This window comes from Zootoca vivipara, chromosome 9, assembly GCF_965207765.1.
Source record: "Zootoca vivipara chromosome 9, rZooViv2.hap1.1, whole genome shotgun sequence".
NCBI classification, from domain to species: Eukaryota; Metazoa; Chordata; class Lepidosauria; order Squamata; family Lacertidae; genus Zootoca; species Zootoca vivipara.
In genome coordinates this window covers 60,998,773-61,021,272 of record NC_142592.1, presented here as the reverse complement: position 1 = coordinate 61,021,272, position 22,500 = coordinate 60,998,773, and the positions used below count along the sequence as shown (strand labels likewise).

Below are 22,500 nucleotides of genomic sequence, written 5' to 3'. Positions count from 1 at the left end.
GGCTTTTATGTTGGTCAAAGTCGCGAAAAGGGGCAGTGCCGGATTCTGATTCGGAATGAGAAGACATGGAACCAGCAGCTCGTTACACTGTAAATAAGATGCACTAATAAAGACTTTTGAAAGACAAGCATGTGGAAGGTCGTTACTCAGGAGTAGTCGTAACAACCTTGACAAGTGCTGTCAAGGTAGACCTTCTGTTGAAATGCTCGAGATTAGGGTTTCCCAAACTTGGGTCTCCAGCCACAATCCCCATCATCTCTGACCACTGGTCCTGCTAGCTAGGGGTGATGGGAGTTGTAGTGCCAAAAACAGCCGGAGACCCAAGTTTGGGAAACCCTGCATTGGACAATCTACTCTTCGAGGAGTAGCTGGAGGCCTGCCTCTTCCTTTTGCTCTCACAACTCCTGTGTGACATTCATTCATTCATATACTGTATATTCCTGCGTATAAGACTACTTTTTAACCCTACTATACTGTGCAGAAAGTGCATAGAAAAAGGGTTCCCACACAATAATACCAGACCTTGGGACGAGTTGGGGGTTCAGGACAAAAGGAAGTACTTCCTCACATAGTAAATTTGCTCCCACAAGAGACAGTGATGGCCAACTTGGATTAGACCAGATGGGCGGTATAATAATAATAATAATAATAATAATAATAATAATAATAATAATAATAATAATAGAAGGTTAAGGGGTGATATGATAGCCATGTTCAAATATATAAAAGGATGTCATATAGAGGAGGGAGAAAGGTTGTTTTCTGCTGCTCCAGAGAAGCGGACACGGAGCAATTGATTCAAACTACAAGAAAGAAGATTCCACCTAAACATTAGGAAGAACTTCCTGACAGTAAGAGCTGTTCGGCAGTGGAATTTGCTGCCAAGGAGTGTGGTGGAGTCTCCTTCTTTGGAGGTCTTTAAGCAGAGGCTTGACAGGCATATGTCAAGAATGCTTTGATGGTGTTTCCTGCTCGGCAGGGGGTTGGACTTGATGGCCCTTGTGGTCTCTTCCAACTCTACGATTCTATGATTCTATTATTATTATTATTATTATTATTATTATTATTATTATTATTTATTATAAGGCTCTCAACCACTACTAGGCACAATGGCTATGCTCCACATCCACTGTTGGGAGGCAATATAGCTCTGAATACCACATGTTGAGAATCTCAAATGGGGAGAGGGCTGTTGTGTTTCAAGTCCTACTTGCAGGCTTCCCATGCAAGAACAAAGGGTTGGACTAGATGAGCCACTGGCCTCATCCTTCTTCTAAACTTAATGTGTTGCCCACCCAAATGGTGCAAGTGCATGAAAATGTGGCCACGACAATGAAAGACGTCTTGCAAATCCCTCCCTAGTGAGATCCACTGTGCTCCTTATCTTCCCACATCTAGAGATTTTAAATTTTAGGACCTGCTGTGAGATGGTTTTCTTCCTAGACTGCTTCCTTACACTCTTGTTTGGCTTCAATAGTCCCGTTCCATCCCCCATTTGAACTGAAATGTTGATATTGTGAGTTGGACGCATCTTACCATTTACTCGTGTTATTTTCTTTTCTTCTGCAAGTCACTTGGGAATCAAAGCACTTCTAGACAAGACAATACGATGTTGATGCCACTGTGGTGATGAATGGCAGTGACGACGCAGCCACTACTTTGCCATCCTCAGTTAGCTTCCCCCCTCCTGTCTTTTCCATGGCACTTGCATTCTCTAAAGTTGTTGTCCTTTCCTTCAAAAACTGTATGGCAACCAGAAATGTAACAGCTGCGGCTTCCTGCATGCCTGGATTTTAACGCTTGGAATGTTCCACTAATGTTTAATGCTGTTGTTGTTCTACCACTGCCTGCCAGTTTTTAAAACCTGTTCCTTGCTGGTTTTCCAGGTGAGGTGGGATACTGGGGTGCAGAGGGAAACTTTCCAGAATGTGGCAGCTAGACTAGTGACTGGGAGTGGCCGCCGGGACCACATAACACTGGTCCTGAGAGATCTACACTGGCTCCCAGTACGTTTCCGAGCACAATTCAAAGTGTTGGTACTGACCTTTGAAGCCCTAAACGGCCTTGGTCCTGTATACCTGAAGGAGCGTCTCCAGCCCCACCATTCAGCCCGGACACTGAGATCCAGCACCGAGGGCCTTCTGGCGGTTCCCTCGTTGCGAGAAGTGAGGTTACAGGGAACCAAACAGAGGGCCTTCTCGGTAGTGGCACCCGCCCTGTGGAACGTCCTCCCAGCAGATGTCAAGGCAATAAGTAACTATTTTACTTTTAGAAGACAACTGAAGGCAGCCCTGTTTAGGGACATTTTTAATGTTTGATGCTGTATTGTTTTTAATATTCGGTTGGAAGCTATTATTATTATTATTATTATTTATTTATTTATTATTATTATTATTATTATTATTATTATTATTATTATTATTATTATTATTTCTCACCCAGGTGAAAGCCAAGTGACTGAATTAAAGCAACTAGCAGGACATGTGAAAAGGATCTAGGGGTCTTATAATAATAATAATAATAATAATTTATTATTTATACCCCGCCCATCTGGCCGGGTTCCCCCAGCCACTCTGGGCGGCTTCCAAAAAAACAGAAATTCTAAAATACAGAAATCCATCAAACATTAAAAGCTTCCCTAAACAGGGCTGCCTTGAGATGCCTTCTAAAGGTCTGGTAATTGTTCTCTTTGACCTCTAGTGGGAGGGCATTCCACAGGGTGGGTGCCACTACCGAGAAGGCCCTCTGCCTGGTTCCCTGTAACTTGGCTTCTCGTAATGAGGGAACCGCCAGAAGGCCCTCGGAGCTGGACCTCAGTGTCCGGGCAGAACGATGGGGGTGGAGACGCTCCTTCAGGTATACCGGACCGAGGCCGTTTAGGGCTTTAAAGGTCAACACCAACACTTTGAATTGTGCTCGGAAACGTACTGGGAGCCAATGTAGGTCTTTTAGGACCGGTGTTATGTGATCTCGGCGGCCGCTCCCAGTCACCAGTCTAGCTGCCGCATTCTGGATTAGTTGTAGTTTCCGGGTCACCTTCAAAGGTAGCCCCACGTAGAGCGCATTGCAGTAGTCCAAGCGAGAGATAACTAGAGCATGCACCACTCTGGAGAGACAGTCAGTGGGCAGGTAAGGACTCAGCCTGCGTACCAGATGGAGCTGATAAACAGCTGCCCTGGACACGGAGTTGACCTGTGCCTCCATGGACAGCTGTGAGTCTAAAATGACTCCCAGGCTGCGCACCTGGTCTTTCAGGGGCACAGTTACCCCATTCAGGACCAGGGAGTCCTCCACACCCGCCCGCCTCCTGTCCCCCACAAACAGTACTTCTGTCTTGTCAGGATTCAATCTCAATCTGTTAGCCGCCATCCATCCTCCATCTTAGTGGACTGCAAGCTTAATATGAGTCAACAGTGTGATGAAGCAGCAAAAAAAGCTAATGCTATTGTAGGCTACATCAACAGAGATATAGTGGCCAGATCAAGGGAAGTCATAGTACTGCCCTATTCTGCCTTTGTCAGACCACAGCTGGAGCCCTGTTTCCAGTTCTGGGCACCACAATTTAAGAAGGACATCAACAAGCTGGAAGGTGTGCAGAGGATGGTAACCAAGATGATCAAGGGTATGGAAACCAATCCTTATGAGGAACAGTTGAAGGAGATGGGTATGTTTAGCCTGGAAAAGAGGGGACTGAGAGGAGATATGATGGCTATCTTCAAATATCTCATGGAAGATAGAGCAAGCTTGTTTTCTCCTGCTCTGGAGGGTAGGACTTGAACCAATGACTTCAAGTTACTTTCTTTCTGACAGTAAGAGCTGTTTGACATTGTAATGATCTCCCTCTGGAGGTTGTGGACTTTCATTCATTGGAGGTTTTTAAGCAGAGATTGTATGACCATCTGTCATGGATGCTTTAGCTGAGATTCCTGCATTGCAGGGGGTTGGGCTGGATGACCCTTGGGGGTCCCTTCCAGCTCTGTGATTCTAAAACCCATCTAAGCTTCGTAAAGAAGCCCTAGCAGGTATGTTCTGCAGGATGCAAGGGAAGGACAAGACACCAGATCAGTCTTCCCCAAACCTGGTGCCTTCCATTCCCATCAGCCCCAGTTAGCACGGCTAATGACCAGGGATGATAGAAGTTGTAGTCCAAGTTGGTGGCCATCTTGTGGTTACACATTATGGGTAGTCTGTGGGCTTCTCATAAGCACCTGGGTGGCCACTGTGAGAACAGGATTCAGGACTAGATAGGCTTTTGGTCTGACCCAACACAGCCTCTCTTATGTTCTTATGCTCAATTCCATAGTTTAAATGTGTGCCAAATGAGGAAGCTTTTCCTTTTGTCTGTTATCAATCTTTCCAATATTCAACTTCACCAAACGACTGCTATATTTTGAGAGGAGGGAGGAAATGTCTCCCTACCCGCTTTCTCTACCCGACTGTGTTTGACTGACATAGATAAAATGGGCCTGTAAAATGCACTTCTTTTCAGAAAGATCCCCCCTCCCGTTCCTCAGATCTCCTCCTGCTAAGAAGTGCCGTGAAATTTCACATTTCACTTCACCTTGATCTGTGGAACCCACTTGTCAGCTTGCTTGTACTCTCCTTTACACACATCACATCAATATCCTTTCCAGCACGGGGAACTGACAGAGAAGCAAGCGCAGGTCCCGGCTCTGCCGCCTTTGAAACCCTTTCAAAGCCTCAAAGTGACATTAGCGGTGCAAGGGCTAGGGGCCGAGTGAGCTCCAGTTTCTTCCTATCTGTGAGAGCTGTTAAACTCTTCCATTTATGCCTAAGTGAGCAACAGTCCTCCGCGGCTCCAAAATACCACGCTGGCAGAACTTAATAATTGAATACTCCAGGAGAAAACGGCCAGTGCTCCAGGGATAAGGAGCCTTTTGTCAACATCCATGGTCAGCAACTAGCTTTCTTGGGAAGCCATTTTGAAAACAAGGCCGAAGCAGGCACCCTTAAGACCCCAAACCCCATCCACCAAAGGCCCGTTCACAATTCCTCATGCCGCGGATTTCACTGTTCTTTTTGCCACTGAGTTGCCAACTCGGAGGCCAGGTTACATAGGCGATGGTCTCATGGCATTCAGACCACTGGTCCATTCGACTCGTTGTTGTCTACACTGACTGATAGCAGCGCTCTGGGGTTTCTGACAGGGGTGTCTCCCAGCCCTATTTGGAGATGCCATCATAGAGTGAACCTGAGGCCTGCTACATGGGAAGGAGATGCCCTGCCCCTTAGCGTCAGTCATTTCCATTTGATTTTTCTTAACTTTATCGGATTTTATCCTAGGAGCGTATTTCAAAAAGGCAATAGTAAGAGCACCGGGAACTGCCTTATGCCAAGTCTGACTACTGATTCATCTAACGTAGAATTGTCTATACCAGGGTTTCCCAAACGTGGATCTCCAGCTGTTGCTGGACTACAACTCCCATCATCCCTAGCTAGCAGGAACACTTGGTAGAGCATGAGACTCTTAATCTCAGGGATGTGGGTTTGAGCCTCACGTTGGGGAAAAGATCCCTTGCTGGACTAGATGGAACCAACTCTACAATTCTAACTTCACGGAGCTGTAGCTCTGTGAAGGGAATAGGGGCAGCCTAAGCACTCTCAGCAGCCTGTACAAACTACAGTTCCCAGGATCCATGGGGTGTGTGCAAGTGTTTCAAGCGGTATCATAGCGCTTTAAATGCATGGTGCAAATGGAGCCTGAGAAAACAGGATCCAAAGGTCTTCCGTGCAAGGAAAACAGAAGGGACCCGAGTCTCTTCCATCTCCCTTAGCTTTCCGTTTGATTAAAGCACCTTTACTTAGTCGTTTTCCCCTGATCCCTTTGAAGAGTGACATGCGCCTGCATTGTTAAGGGAGGGAAAAGGCCTATCTGCCACAGCTCTTTCCCACCCCTATAAATCACTCCGAGGGAGAAAAAAGAGACCATCTACGGTTAAACACAAACTAAAAGAAAAAACCCATATCGTTGGATGGTTGTGGTTGTGAAACGAGAGGGACGGAGGGGGCAGGGACGCCATGCCACAGCGGGGCCACTGTCTTACCGCATGACAAAGTCCGCTTGGTCTATCTGTCTGCCGCAGCCGCTGTTCTTCAGAATCCCACCATTTCCTACCACAGAGCATTTCTTCAATGGCAGCTGGAATGGCGTTGCCTGGCAACAGAAAACAAGGCCCGTTTTTATGGACGAGTTCACACAGGAGCTTCAGGTGGAGACCAGCTAAGCGGGAAGGGGTTTTAGGGAGAGGTTAGGCCAAGGCTAGGAGCCAAAAGCGGAGTCCTCCAGATGTTGTAGGCCTACAACTCCCATCGGGCCCTCTCCATGCTCCACGTTGGCCAGGAGGAGAGTTTGGAAGGCAACAACATCTGGAGGGACACGAGTTTCCTGCCACGGCAGTTTTGTTATCCATCGCAATAGGGAAGGTTTCCAACTTTTTATGGCAGAAAAAAACCACATCACATATAATCAGAGGAACAAACGGGACAAGAGCTAATCATCATAACAGATCTAAGAGATTTTACAACATTTGGATACATTGCCACCTCTTCGGTATTGGACTTAGGAAAAATACTCAGAGGATTGACCAGGGAACTGCCTCACAAAGTCATAAATTATGGTCTCTCTGCTTATTTAGTTTTGGTTTTGACCAGGCATCCCCAAACTGCGGTCCTCCAGATGTTTTGGCCTACAATTCCCATGATCCCTAGCTAACAGGACCAGTGGTCAGGGATGATGGGGGTTGTAGTCCAAAACATCTGGAGGGCCAAAGTTTGGGGGTGCCTGGTTTTGACTGTAGATCATAGAATCATAGAATGATAGAAGGGGCCTTGAGGGTCTAGTCTAGCCTTCTGCAATGCAGGAATCTCAACTAGAACATACATAACAGGTGGCTGTCAATCCAACTTCTGCTTAAGAACCTCCAAAGGAAGGAGAATCCACCACTTCTCGTGGGAATTTGTTCTACTGTCAAACACCTCCTACCACCAGAAAGTTCTTCCTGGTGTTTCAGTCGGAATCTGCAGAAGAATTTGCAGAAGAGGGAACTGAGAGTGCGAGAAAAGGCATTTGCGACTCTTATGGTGAGAGTCGGAGATTCCTCAGTTCAAGCTCATACCTATTATGCGGCAGCAATTCTCCATTGTTAATTATGCCAATTTCCCACAGAGACCAACAATATTGAATGAAAAATATAAACAATATTTATACTATTATAATCAAGGCTGAACAGAATTTGAAGCGCTTCGGTGCCTCGGGCAGTTAGATATTAATCCTGGCGCCCAGGAATGTAAATATCTTCTGGGTTCTTCAGCAAGCTGCTTTCTAAGAAACATCATGCAGGGGCCTAAGCAAACAAATCATCCTTTCTAGCCTGGCAAATGATCAGCATAATATAATTATGTCTGCACTGTAATTGTTAGATTTCACTGCCTTAGTAAAAATAGAATTTTATTGTTAGCAGAGTTATAGGAGCTCGCACACAAATCTAGGGAACTGTCTTCTGCTGAACCAGACCATGAGTCTATTTGGCAGGGGTGGGCAATCCCAGGTCTGGGGTTGCTTGTGGCCCCCCAGACTTCTCTATCTGGCCCTCATTATCCTCCCAAGACGACACCACTTCTTCCCAGGTTATATCCCTAGTTGGTTACTCGGTATACCCTCAAGTGCTTTTGCATGGCTGAAACTGGATAGCTCAGTCAGTAGAGCATGAGACACTTAATATCAGGGTCATGGGTTCGAATCCCACATTGAGCAAAAGATTCCTATATTGCAGGGGGTTGGACTAGATGACCCTCATGGACCCTTCCAACTCCACAATTCTATGAAATGTCCCATTTAACTTTGATATTGCCTCTTGGTTACCTGAATGGAAGGTAGAGGTGTGTGTGTGTGTGTGTGTGTGTGTGTGTGTGTGTGTGTGTGTGTGAAACCACCGACTTCTGCCTGGGCTGGAATGCAGGCCTGCTGGACAAAAGGTAAAAGTCTGAATCTGGTCTCAATCACCACTGGCCCCTGGCCCCCCAAAAGTTCACCATAAGAGAATGGGACCTGGGGCTGAAAACATTTCCCATCGTATTATCTACAAGGTCTTATCCCACGCCAGAACCTTAAAACCCTGGGATTTTCTGCATACAAAACTCTACCCCTAAAGCTCAGTCGGTACAGCAAGAGACTCATAACCTCAGGGTCATGGGTTCGAGCCCCATGTTGGGCAAAAGATCCCTGCATTGCAGGGGGCTAGGCTTCCTTCCAACTCTACAAATTCTATGGTTGCTCCAAAAAGCCATTGTCTTGATCATGGGTAGACAAACTATGGCCCGGGGGCAGGATCTGGACCAGTCACCTTCTAAATCCGGCCCGCAGACAGTCCAGGAACCGGTGTGTTTTTACATGAGTAGAATGTGTCCTTTTATTTAAAATGCATATCTGGGTTATTTGCAGGGCATAGGAATTCGTTCATATTTTTTTCCAAAATATAGTCCGCTCCCCCACAAGGTCTGAAGGACACTGGACTGGCCCCCTGCTGAAAAAGTTTGCTGAGCCCTGGTCTTGATTCAGGCCTGAATAAAGGGGGTCATTTCTTTGTAAGTCCTCATTCAGCAATGCTGCACTCCAAGCTGCCTTAGTGTTGTCTACTTTGACTGTGGTTCTTTGGGGTCTCGGGCAAAGGAGGTTCTTTTGCATCACCTGTTGACATCAGGTATGGAACCTAGGGCCTTCTGCATGCAAAAGCGTGTGATCTACTCTGATATTTCACCTGGGACTCATCAGCATGCAAGAGCTGCAGTCCATGGCGACACAGCAGCCCCTGCTAAATGCCACATGAGAAAGAGGGAGCTTCTCCTTTTTAAACCTTCACATATTTTTCATCTTTATTAAAAGCACACTGGATAAATCAGTAACTAACAGATCTGCCAACCTAGCAGTTCGAAAGCACGTCAAAATGCAAGTAGATAAATAGGAACCGCTACAGCGGGAAGGTAAACGGCGTTTCCATGTGCTGCTCTGGTTCGCCAGAAGCGGCTTTGTCATGCTGTCCACATGACCTGGAAGCTGTACGCCGGCTCCCTCGGCCAATAATGCGAGATGAGCGCGCAACCCCAGAGTCGGTCACGACTGGACCTAATGGTCAGGGGCCCCTTTACCTTTACCTTTACCTCTTTGGAGAATTTCCTTTGGAGGGTCCCAGGGGAACTCAATTGCTGGTTTTTGCTAGATGCTCTCCAACATAGCACACTTCATCCCATTGGACAGTGATAAAACACAATGCATGCAGTTGTGCTTTAGATGTGCAAGCAGGCAGCCTTGACTTCTTAATTTCTCAATACCCTGGACCGCCAAACAGTTAAAGCTTCAAAGGTCAGCGCCAGCAGTTTGCATTGGTCTCAGTAAACCAGCTGGTCCCAGCAAACCAAGATAGTGCTGCTATACAGTGGTACCTTGGTTCTCAAAACACCAAAAACCTGGAAGTGTGTGTTCCCGTTTTTGAAAGTTTTTTTGGAAGCCGAACGTCTGGTGCGGCTATCGGGTATTGTTTCCGGGGCGCCTGCACCAATCAGAAGCTGCGCCTTGGTTTTCGAACATTTCAGAAGTCAAACAGACTTCCGGAATGGATTGAGTTTGGCGCTTTTGTTTTTGCAATTTATTTTGCGTTTTTGTTTTTGATGCTTTTTCGGTTAATTTGTTTTCGTGACTGTGTGGAACCCAATTCAGCTACTGATTGATTGATTGATTGTGTGACTGTGGAAATGGATAAAAGCTCCCCATCCAAACACTGGCTCTCATCAGTGCAGGTAAGAAAAAAAATAATTTTAATTTTTATCATCTACAATACTGTCTTATTTTATAGTACAGTACTGTACATTGATTATTGCTTTCATTTTATAGATCAGTGGTCTTGTTACCGTGTTTCTCATATTATAAGACATGTCTTATATTTATTTTTTCCTCAAAAAAACACACTATGGCTTATTTTCAAGGGATGTCTTATTTTTTTCCTCCTCCTCCTGCCGCAGCCGGCATTGCTGCTGCGCCTATCACTATGTCTTATTTTCGGGGTATGGCTTATATGCCATGAATGCTTAAAAATCCTGCTATGGCTTATTTTATGGGTATGTCTTAAAATATGAGAAACAGGGTAGATCATAAAATTCATGTTAAATGGCTGTTTTAGGGGTTGTTTTTAAAAGTCTGGAACGGATTAATCCATTTTGCATTACTTTCTAAGGGAAAACATGCCTTGGTTTAGCAGCAGGATACAAGAGAGCCAGAAGGCAAGTGCTCCAACGTATAAGGGACGTGGAGCTGCAGTGCCATATGGGCAAGATGGACAAATACGCCACAATAAGAGATTTTGGGAGAGGGTTCTCATTTGCAAATTACCTGGCAAAATTGCAAATACCCAAGTATAGACATTCTTTTACCTTGGCCAGATTTAATGTGTTGCCCTCTGCACTGTTGCTAGGTAGATATGAGGGTAAACCATATGAGTCACGTGTTTGCCCATGTGGCTCATCGGAAGTGGAAACAAATTTGCATGTATTGCTGCACTGCAGTCTCTACGAGGATCTACGCTGGACCTTTATCGCCCCAGCCTTACAAAAGCTTAAAAATGAACCAGAATCCCAACGTTTGAGAGCCTTGGTAGAAGATAAGGTCCCTGAAATTACTGTCAATGTTGCCAAATTCTGCGTAGCTGCTATTAGATGCAGGAAACAAGAGCTTTCCAATACGCAGGCGAATGCGAATATTTGGTTTTATTTATGTCCTTTACAGTGTTATCATGGCCTAATTTGTATTGAAATTGTCCTCTGTTTATCCCTGTGTTATCCTTCTTTGATCAGTTGTATGAGTCGTTTTGGTCTGTGACCGTTTAATAAAATTTGATTTGATTTGAACATGCCTTGGTTTTGGAACGCTTTGGTTTTGGAACGGACTTCTGGAACAGATTAAGTTTGAGAACCAAGGTACCTCTGTATGTTCAATCTGCCTCTTAAAATAACCTGTGCATCATAATGACAGCCTTTTAGCTAGTGGAACACAAATGAAGCAACAGAAGGCGTCAGATCTAGAGATGCCCTTGGAAACATGATGAGGTTTGATGAAGTGGTTTGCCTCGCTTACAGGAGCATGTCAGGCCACAACACCAGAATGATATGGAAAGTATCAAACCTTAAACAGGAAGCTCGCTTAGATAGTAGCGATACAAAAAGAGGAAGTGATGGGGGGAAATAATTCAGTAAAGCTTTCTAGCTGCACTCATAAAACCAGTTGTTAATCCCCAAGATCTCTGGTACTCTTCCACAGTTTATTGTTGTGTGATTCACAAAAAGACATAGCCTTAAATCAGAAGGATGCTTTGGAAAAAGCCGTTTTGTATTAAAGACGTGTCTAATGTTGGCCATAAAACCTTACAGGCTCTGACTAATCGAAAAGATGTTGGAGTGATGCTTTACAATAGCAAGAGGAGAATAATGGATTCCATTCTGCTTTCCTGCACCCCCAAAATTCTATAAAAATGAGCGTTTGAGCTGGAAATGTGTTGCTGCTAAATGCCCCAAAGGGCTCTTTCTGGGATGTATAGCTTCTCCGATGTTTATCCTGAAACTGCTCGAGTGGAATTTTTCTTCTTCTTTTTATCGCATCAGTAACACATCTTAGGAGGTGGTGACGAAGGTGAGGGCTCCTTGACACATGACGAGAACAAAGCGGAAGATGGTTGGACACAGCCACAAATCTGCAGGTGCTCCATGCGCAAGTTATGAATGGCCGTTTATCATGCAGTTAGGACTTGCAATGGAATGTCACAGTGTAGGGTGGCTCCTGTTAAGGTGGCCGTGCCCTTTTCCAGGATACTCCATTCCACACCCCTTCCTACCAGTTCTCCATTCTGTCACCAACTCTGAACTCCTTAACCACTGAGCAACCGCCAGTCCCCTTTGGGCTATTCTGGTTCGTTTCAGTTTCCTTCCTTAAAAGCTTTTTGCACTTCGACAACCTTAGGGCTCCTCCTCCTTTTGCATGTAGATGGTGAGTTTTTTGCCTACGCAACGATCTGCACTCAGACTCGAAATGGACATTGCTAACAGAGGGAATGAGAGTCAGAGCCCCAACCTTCTCTCTGCACTTTTAGGGCACAGCTAGTCATTCATGTCCTGAACAGCTCCGTTGCTTACAGCGTGGTACTGATGACGCCAAGGTTGCAGGTTCAATCCCCATCATGGGACAGGTTACAAATCCATGCAATGGAGGAGGTTGGGCTAGATGATCCTCATGCTCCCTCCCAACTCTAAAATTCTACAGTTCTGTGATGGAGGGTGATGTTTGACCAGATCTCTGCTGGGTTCTTTCTAAAGGAGGGGCAAAGAAAAAGGGGCCGCCTGTGAGCTACCAGGCACTATTCAAAGTATCAGTTCCATTCCTGAACCCTGTGTATGTTGGCGGAGCACATATAAGTGCTTTCCACCCCACCCCAATTTTACCTGTTTCACCCTGTTCCGGATCCAGAAGTACCCGCATGTCAGTGATCATGTGTCAATTGGACATGCTTAAAATGGTCTTTAGGGACCCAGGTGGCACTGTGGGTTAAACCACAGAGTCTAGGGCTTGCTGATCAGAAGGTCGGCGGTTCGAATCCCTGCAACGGGGTGAGCTCCCGTTGCTCAGTCCCAGCTCCTGCCCACCTAGCAGTTCGAAAGCACATCAAAGTGCAAGTAGATAAATAGGGACCGCTCCGGTGGGAAGGTAAACGGCGTTTCCGTGCGCTGCTCTGGTTCGGCAGAAGCAGCTTTGTCATGCTGGCCACATGACCCGGAAAGCTGTCTGCGGACAAACGCCGGCACCCTCGGCCTATAGAGCGAGATGAGCGCCGCAACCCCAGAGTCGGACACGACTGGACCTGATGGTCAGGGGCCCCTTTACCTTTACCTTTAAAATGGTCTTTGCCTGTATAGCATAAAAAGCCCTAAATGGCTTGGGGTCCAAGTACCTGAAAGAGCACTTCCCCCAAGATCAAGCAGGATCAGCAGGATCAAACAAACAAACAACGGAGGTGGGGGCAAAAGCCCAGAGGGGACTAGGCATGCTCAATAGCTATGGAATGTGAAATGACAGCTGGACAAGAAAAATGGGAAGCTGGGGATCTTCTGCAAGAGGGCCTGGTTGGCTGGCTGCAGCACTAAACAGGAACACTTGCTATTACGAGGATGAGACTCTACTGCAACACATGGTTGCAGTTCCCACCTGTAATTACTGTATTAAAAGACCGATCTTTCACTCGGCAGCGCTCCACCTCGGGCAGATCCACAAAGCAAGGGTGCCAGAAGAGAAGAGGGGCGGGGGACAAGGTCTGGGGGTTTAGTACTGTGAAGGCTGACTTCATTATGTGAATAAACAAGTGAATGGATGTGGCTGCATGAGATCACAGCAAGCTGTAAAGACCCTTGGATACACTCATTGTTTCCTGGCGCCAATTAATACAGAGACACATTTTTCAGCGGCATCCAGGGATACATCTGATTAAATGTTATTTATTTCTGTGCGACTGAAGCCCCAGGGAAACAACTAGATCTTTCAGGGTTTGCTCAATCTCTGCATCAGATCAGGCACAAAGTTTGCAACCTTTAAAAACGGTGTTTTCTTTCTTTCTAGATCAGTGGTACAAAGGGACAACATTCAACTTTGAAGCATTTTAAAATTAAAATGTTTCATACTTTAGCATGAAGTATCATTTCCCATACTCAGGACTTCTCAGCTATCATCCTTCTTACCCCATGTTAAATCCAGCAAAGCATATGCATTTCGGGAGGAAAGTGGTTGTAAGGCACAGACACAACAGTCTCTAAATACTAACTACTGTACCTTGAAAGCAGAATGCTCATGCTTTGGAAACCAGCGATATGTGGAGAGTTTTTTGAACATACAGAGTGTTTTGGAAATAGTTTTGAATAAGAGCAGGCCAATAGCCATCTAGTCTCAAAGGTTGGAAAAGAGGATTAGACAAATTCATGGAAGATACGGCTATCAGTGAAAGATGGAGCAAGCTTGCTTTCTCCTGCTCTGGAGGATAGGACCCGATCCAATGGATTCAAGTTACAAGGAAGGAGATTCCAACTAAACATCAGGAAGAACGTTCTGACAGTAAGAGCTGTTTTGATAATGGAACGGTCTCCCTTGGGAGGTGGTGGACTCTACTTAGAATCATAGAGTTGGAAGAGACCACAAGGGCCATCCAGTCCAACTCCCTGCCAAGCAGGAAACACCATCAAAGCATTCCTGACAGATGGCTGTCAAGCCTCCACTTAAAGACCTCCAAAGAAGGAGACTCCACCACACTCCTTGGCAGCAAGTTCCACTGTCGAACAGCTCTTACTGTCAGGAAGTTCTTCCTAATGTTTAGGTGGAATCTTCTTTCTTGTAGCTTGAATCCATTGCTCCATGTCCGCTTCTCTGGGGCAGCAGAAAACAACCTTTCACCCTCTTCTATATGGCATCCTTTTGAACATAGCTATCATATCACCCCTTAACCTTCTCTTCTACTCTACTTCCTTGGAGATTTTAAGCAGACGTTGGATGGCCATCTGTCATGGATGCTTGAGCTGAGATTCCTGCATTGCAGGGGCAGTTTGAGGCAGCAATGCTTCTGAACACCATTTTCTGGAAACCACAGGACGGGAGAGGGCTCTTGTCTTTGACTCCTGCTTGCAGGTTTCCCACAGGAGAACAGGACTAGACGGGCCCTTTTCTTACGCTCTTAAAGTCATCTGTGCTGCAAACTACAGCGAGACCCAGGAGAACGCACAGGGTTGCATTCGCCACATCCTCTCTTCGGCGTCAGACCTCCCCACAGAAATTGTGTCAAGGACAGCTAAGCTACCTTTCTTCCTTAGGGCTTAACCACACAGTGCACACAAATGCACGTAATCAAAAACTCCCAGCAGCCAATTCTACTAATAAATAGTAGCATTGGTGGCGGCAGCAGCAGGGGAGTGGGATAATTTGGAACAGGGAAGCTACTGGGGGAGAGCTTAACTCTTTCCCAGCCCAAAGGTCCTCTGCTATAGTTCCTGGCGCCCAAACTAGGTACCCCAATCTTGCACATCATGGTGTTCCTAACATGCAAGATGCTGGATTATTATTATTTAACGTTAATTTTGTTAGGGGGGGGCGGAGAGCATTGAAACATGCCACCCACCCCACAGGCCAAAGTTTAGGACAGGCATAGGCAAACTCCGGCCCTCCAGGTGTTTGGGACTACAACTCCCATCATCCCTAGCTAACAGAACCAGTGGTCAGGGATGGTGGGAATTGTAGTCCCAAACATCTGGAGTTTGCTTATGCCTGGTCTAGGATCATTTTCACCACATTAGGGACATAGGAATCTGCCATATACTGAGTCAGGCTGTTTTTCCATCCAGCTGAATACTGTCCACACTGACTGGCAGCAGCTCCTCAGGGTTTCGGGCAAAGGACATTTGGAGATTGGATTTATGACTTTCTGCAAGCAATGCAGATGCTCTGCCACTGAGCTGCTGTGCATAAATTCAGGTTCGATGGTTCTATGCATTCGAGATAAAAGGGGCAACTTTTTGCTGGTTTCTGTTCATTTATCTACTGCAATGAATCCCTCAAAAGCATCAAAGAGTTTCACATAAAGGTGATGAAAGTCGTGATTTCTTCTTCCCAGGTACAGTGGTACCTCGGTTTTCAAACGTAATTCATTTGGGAAGACTGTTCGACTTCTAAAACGTTCGAAAACCAAACCATTCATTTCTGGAAATCCCAGAAAGCCACGTTTCCTGTTCAACTTCTGAGGCGCATTTGAAAACCAAAGCAGTTTATTTCCGGGTTTTCAGTGTTCGAAAACCGAAATGTTCGACTTCCAAGATGTTCGAAAACCAAGGTACCACTGTACCAATATTTCAGCCTCTCTCTCTCTCTCTCTCTCTCTCTCTCTCTCTCTCTCTCTCTCTCTCTCTCACACACACACACACACACACACACACACACACACACTCACTCACACACACACACACACTTGGGAGAGCAGGAGCATCACTTCGCAGCAATGGAGCAACCTGAAGGCTGGATTTGCCCCCCCCCCGAGCCGAAAATTATACGGTATCTAGACCTCGCTGCTAATCACTTTGTCACTTGCTGCTGAGAGGTCAAAGTGGGTGTCTGTTGCAAATCAATGATGGAAAGAAGCGGCGACAGAAGAGCCATCCCAAAGAGTGAGACAATGTGAAATCCATCTCACACCTTGGAAACCATGCTAGACAGGAGTGGGTGGTTGGGTGGACAGGATGGGGGAGAGGCATGCTTGGAGGAAAGCAGAGGACAAACCCCAAACGCAGAGAACATGGAACTAACTGACGGTGTGCAGCCCTATCTTTGAAAGCAATTTCCTATGGAGGTGTAGTCATATTACGGTACCATCACACTAAATTGACATAGTACAATGGACCCTCTGGTTACGTACCGTATTTTTCCATGTACAAGGCGCCCCCATGTATAAGACGCTCCCTATTTGGGGGGGACTCCAAATTAAGAAAAGACCCCTTATGCACCACCCGTGTATAAGACGAGGCCCAATTTTAAACCTAATTTTCAGTAAAAAAAGAAACTAGTCTTATACATGGAAAAATACGGTAACTTTCAAGTTATGAATGCGGCAAACCCGTGTATTCTTCCAGCTTTCACCCCGCGTGCATGCGCAGAAGTGCTCTATCGCGCCACACACATGCGCAGAAGTGGCGCCTCTGGTTGCGGATTTTTCGGGGTGCACATGGACCCCCGGAATGAATTAAATCCCTAATCAGAGGGTCCACTGTACGTATCCTCTTAGTTTTGGTTAGACAAGCCTATCCAGATACGCAACTCTGCCATAAGTGTTATTTTATAATGCTTTTCTTTTTTCTTTTTTAAAAAATAATTCCACTTGTTTTGAACATCTGCTTTTATTGGTATTTTTAATGTCTATATTTATCGCGTAAACTGCTTGCTTAGAGGTTTTGATTAAGAGGTATATCAATCCAGTTACTTAATCAATCAAATAAAAAAAATTCAGTAATGGATCATTTTTGTTGTATCTGTCTTTTGCGGTTGTTCTTTGTATTGAAAAAAATGATTAAATGATTTTTTTAAAAAAGTAATGGATCGTATGGCAAAAGATAAGGAAGGGGGGGGAGTCCTTTTGAAAAATCCCGTCAGATCGTAATTAAATTATATTTAATTCAACCACTTCACTTTACTTGTTGTCAAAGGGCTCAGTTTTCAAGGAGGTTGAAAAGACATATATATATATATATATATATATATATATATATATATATATATATATATATTCAGCCAGCGGGAATCTTGCAAGTGCTTTTTAATTAGCCCTGGAGATTTCCAAGGAAAGGTTTGTAACAGCATCCAAAATTGGATTTTGATCACACTGAAGATCCTGTTGGTATTAGCAACAGCAGCCCAAATGCTGCAACCGATGAAGTTATTTATCTTCTGGGGGGGGGGTGATCCTTCTCAAGGCTGGTTACCAAATCCCCTCAAATGAGGCCCATGAGAAGGAGGAGGAGGAGGAGGAGGAGGAGGAGGAGGAGGAGGAGGAGGAGGAGGAGGAGGAGGAGGAGGAGGAGGAGGAGGAGGAGGAGGAGGTCTGTTGGATTTTCCAGTGCCATCCTAGATTTTTATCTATCCCTGAACTCTGAGAAAATGCTGGATACCGTAGTTGCTAGATTAACAGCCATTTTACCTGTGTCTCCTGGGACCACTTCACACACCACACTCTATTTTTACACGTACACCTAAACCCAAAGTGTGAATGCAAGAACAAAACTGAGTGCAAGTAAAACGCATCATGCAGATGGAACTCCTTGAGAAGCTGGGATTTGCTGCAAGCTCTTTGCTATGTACTTATTTGTGTATTTATTTTCCACCCGTTTTTCAGATGGATTTCCCCCCCCCAAAAAAAAGCCTTTCAGGAAGTCCCTAAACATATGTAACTGATTTGTCCTGTTTTGCTCACAGAAAGATTATGCATAGGTTAGACTATGCCCAGTCTTCATGGAGCATTCGTCCTGATTTGCTCCAGATGTTGGAGGACATCAGGTTGGCCAAGGCTGCTCTATTTGCTCATGGTTTTGGGGAACCTGTGGGTGGGGGAACCTGTGGTTGGACTACAACTCCCATCTTCCTTGAGCAATGACTAGGTTGGCTGGGGCTGATGGGAGCTGGGATCCAAGCACATGCAGAGACCTAGTGCTCTATATAGCACTAGTGGGGGCATCCAGGAAACAGAAGGTTCAGGATTCTACCTGAATCACATCCCCTATCACTTGCCTTTTCTCTAAACTACCCCCCACAACCATTTCTCATAGGAGTCATTATGAACTGGAATTACAGTCATACCTCGGAAGTCGAACGGAATCCGTTCTGGAAGTCTGCCCAACTTCTAAAACGTTCGGAAACCAAAGCACGGCTTCTGATTGGCTGCAGGAAGCTCCTGCAGCCAATCGGAAGCCACGGAAGCCCCGTCAGATGTTCGGCTTCCGAAAGAACATTTGAAAACCGGAACACTCACTTCTGGTTTTCGATCGTTCGGGAGCCGGGACGTTTTCGACTCCCAAGGCGTTCGGGAGCTGAGGTACGACTGTAGTTCCTTTTCATACAACTTGAACATGAACTTGTTGCTGTTTAGTCGTTTAGTCGTGCCCGACTCTTCGTGACCCCATGGACCAGAGCACGCCAGGCACTCCTGTCTTGGTCAGACTCATGTTGGTAGCTTCGAGAACACCATCCAACCATCTTGTCCTCTGTTGTCCCCTTCTCCTTGTGCCCTCCATCTTTCCCAACGTCAGGGTCTTTTCCAGGGAGTCTTCTCTTCTCATGAGGTGGGCAAAGTATTGGAGCCTCAGCTTCAGGATCTGTCCTTCCAGTGAGCACTCAGGGCTGATTTCCTTCAGAATGGATAGGTTTGATCTACTTGCAGTCCATGGGACTGTCAAGAGTAGGCATCCCCAAACTGCGGCCCTCCAGATGTTTTGCCCTACAACTCCCATGAACCCTGGCTAACAGGACCAGTGGTCAGGGATGGTGGGAATTGTAGTCCAAAACATCTGGAGGGCCAAAGTTTGGGGGTGCCTGCTCAAGAGTCTCCTCCTGAACATGAACTAGTTACTCCTCAAAATAAACTTTCCGAAGCCAAAGAGCTGTTAAGGGCAGCCCCACGTGCAACATTAGCAGTAGTCTAGCCTCAAGGCTACAACGGCATGAGTGACACCCGGAACCTGACATCAACAAACCCATTTGGTCATGCTGCTTACGAACTTCCCCTGCAACAATGCTCTTGCAAAGTGGCATTTATTTATGTTAGGCAAACACTTAAAACAGACAGCTGACCTTTCAAAATGCCACCAAAGGGTGACGAGGCTTCAACTGAGAAAAGGGAGGAAGCAGGAATCTGCCTGGAAAGGGCCAGAATCTGCACTCGTGGCAGAAGACAACTGTCTTTAACAATGGAAGCATTGATGGGTAAGCACACAGGAAGAGCCTGCTGGATCAGGTCAAAGGCCCAACTAGCCCAGCATCATTGTTTTCCCAGTGGCCACGCAGATGCCTGTTGGAAACCAGTAAGCAGGATCCGAGCACAAGAGCTCGGATCCTCTGGTTCCCAGCAAATAGGAGCGCTGTTGCCTCCAACTGCAGAGACAGAGTACAGCCATTATAGCTAGTAGATATCAACAGCCTTTTCCTCCCTGAATCTGTCTAATCCTAAAAATAAATTTAAAAAACACCCAGATTCCATAGTTTAACTATATGAATAAATACTCTCTCCTATCTGCCCTGAATCTTTCAGCGGTCAGTTTCACTGTAAGGCCTCCCTCTTTTTAGATATGGGCTGCAATTTTCCGGAATGGGCAGCACTTTAGACCAAGCAGCATCTTCCCAATTTCAAGATGTGAGTAACAGCTGGAGTGTTTTCTTGTTGGCTGTGGGGTTGCTTGTCAAGCTTCAATATAACTTCCCTCTGTTTGGGTGCCTACCTTCTGGGGAAAAGCTTTATAGCCTTTGCTCCCCTTCTTTAAACCCTCTGTTCTCATTACAGTATTTCCCAGGACACAGTTCTCCTTTTGGGACTACAGGTGAAACTCGGAAAATTAGAATATCATCGAAAAGTGCATTTATTTCAGTAACGCAACTTAAAACATAAAACAGGCAACCCTGTTTAGGGAAGCTTTTAATGTTTAATAAATTAGTGTGTTTTAATATTTCTGTTGGAAGCCGCCCAGAGTGGCTGGGGAAACCCAGCCAGATGGGTGGGGTATAAATAAATTATTCTTCTTATTATTATTATTCTTATTATTCTTATTATTATTATTATTATTATTATTATTAAAGGTGAAACCAATATATGAGATAGATGTATGGCATGCAAAGCAAGATATGTCAAACCTTTATTTGTTGCAATTGTAATTATTTGTTGTTAGGCGGGTCAATTATAAATGGAAGGTAATTAATGAAATGTAATAGCGATGTTTATTTTCGTACTGTTGTAACTATTTGTTTTATTACTGTGGAATTTCCAAAAGAAAGCATTTGTAAAAATTAAAAGAAAAAATAATAAGTTGCATTACTGAAATAAATGCACTTTTCGACGATATTCTAATTTTCCGAGTTTCACCTGTATGTTGAGTGTGACTTGCCCCCGCCCCCTTCATCTGGGGAGTAATGTTCAGAAAGGAAACCATGATACAGGACAGACAAAAAAAGAGAAAAAAACTTTCCCCCCAGAGCATAGTTCAACTATGGAACTCACTTCCACAAAAGGCAACGACGGCCACCAACTCGGGTGGCTTTAAAAGAAAATTAGACAAATTCATGAAAGAATTACTAGTCATGATGACTATATGTTCAAGAGAGAACAAGCTTGTTTTCTCCTGCTCTGGAGGGCAGGGCTCAAAACCAATGGCTGAAAGTTGCAAGAAAGGCGATCCTGACTAAACATCAGGAAGAACTATTGAAGATGATGGACTTTGCATACCAACAAAAGAAGAGTAGCCAAAGATGATGATGGACTTTGCAGAACTGGCAAAGCTGTCAAGAAAAATCCGAAACCAGCATGATAAAGTATCCCAAAAGGACTGGAGGAAATTTATGCGCTATCTGAAAGTTCATTGTAAGCAATTAACATCACTAGCAGGGTTGTCTGAAGGGGTTGGACTAGATGATCCTCGAGGTCCCTTCCAACTCTACAATTCTGTGATTCCTCCACTATGTGAGGCATTATGCTTCTGAGTACCAGCTGCTGGAAACCACGAGAGGAGAGTGCGCTCTTGTGCCCGGGTCCTGCTTAAAATATTTTTGCTTGGCCATTGTGAGAACAGGATGCTGGACTAGATGGCCCAGTGGCTAGCAATTCTTACTGCATCTTTTTCCTTTTTTGCAGAAAAGTTAGCTGCTCATCTGGGACAATAAAACATCCCCTCCAACCACACAGAACACATTTCATATATTACAGCAGCAGCAAAACCGTTGTTTGTCCACAAATGGAAAATTTTAGTACTGGGAATATGGCAGATACATACATTTTTTGCTAAAGAACAGGAGAGTGATAGATTTAGGAAAAAAATATAGTTTCCTGCTACACAATTTCCCCCAAAGGAGTTTTTGCCTTCCAAATGCTCAATAAGGCTTTGATATATTTTAAGCAAAATGGTTATATTTATTGTACGTTTTCAGAATGCCATTATTTAACTCCATCCATCTGCTTGTTCAATGTTACTACAATCACAGAAATGGTGTGTGTGTGTGTGTGTGTGTGTGTGTGTGTATTTATCTACCATAAATTCAATTTAAGTAATCTCAAGATACTATTTTAATTCTAGATACATTTAGATGCTATTTTGAATCAAGATGGTGGACTGAATCTTCTTCTCTTTCTTTCTTTCTTTCTCAGAATTCCCAAGCAACCTTGGACACAAGCCTGCTAGTTAGTCCTTTAAAATTAGGAGAATAGCATCAATGCCTCGAGCTGGTGGTGAAGAAAAATTATTTATCTGCTGAAGAAATACTGCTGCTCTGATTAAATCAGCAGAGCAACAGCCCCTTCTGCAGCCTCGCCACATCCTCTGAGCATTTCAAAGCAGGACTTGTTTTTAGAAGAAGTTGCAAAGCTTTTGAAGACTTGCTGAAAGGAGCGTTTATCTTCCCCCAAATTCTCCGCTTATTGCTGGGAAGGTGGCAGTAATAGGTGCCATTCTTCAGAGTCCTCAATCCACGTTATTTTATGTTTTGAAAAATGAAAAGGGAGCTACAGAAAACAAAATAATCCCGTTACGAATTCAGAGCCAACAAACTTTCCAAGGCCTTTCCGGTCAAGGGTGGTTTCATCCGATAAAAACCTTAGGGCATTCCTCTTTGGCAAAACACAGAGGCAGAAAAAGATCTTGGAATACGTAGTTCTGAGGTCAGGCCCCCCC

General features: G+C 45.0%; 1 protein-coding gene across 1 annotated transcript in view; it reads right to left on the bottom strand.

The window, feature by feature from the left end:
* The window catches only part of ST8SIA1 (ST8 alpha-N-acetyl-neuraminide alpha-2,8-sialyltransferase 1), an 84,461-nt gene that overhangs the window by 27,208 nt on the left and 34,753 nt on the right, over window positions 1–22,500 (bottom strand). Inside the window, exon 3 of the mRNA XM_035127872.3 lies at window positions 6,066–6,175. Within this exon, the coding sequence (XP_034983763.2) occupies window positions 6,066–6,175 (110 nt within the window). The remainder of the gene's footprint in view (window positions 1–6,065; window positions 6,176–22,500) is intronic.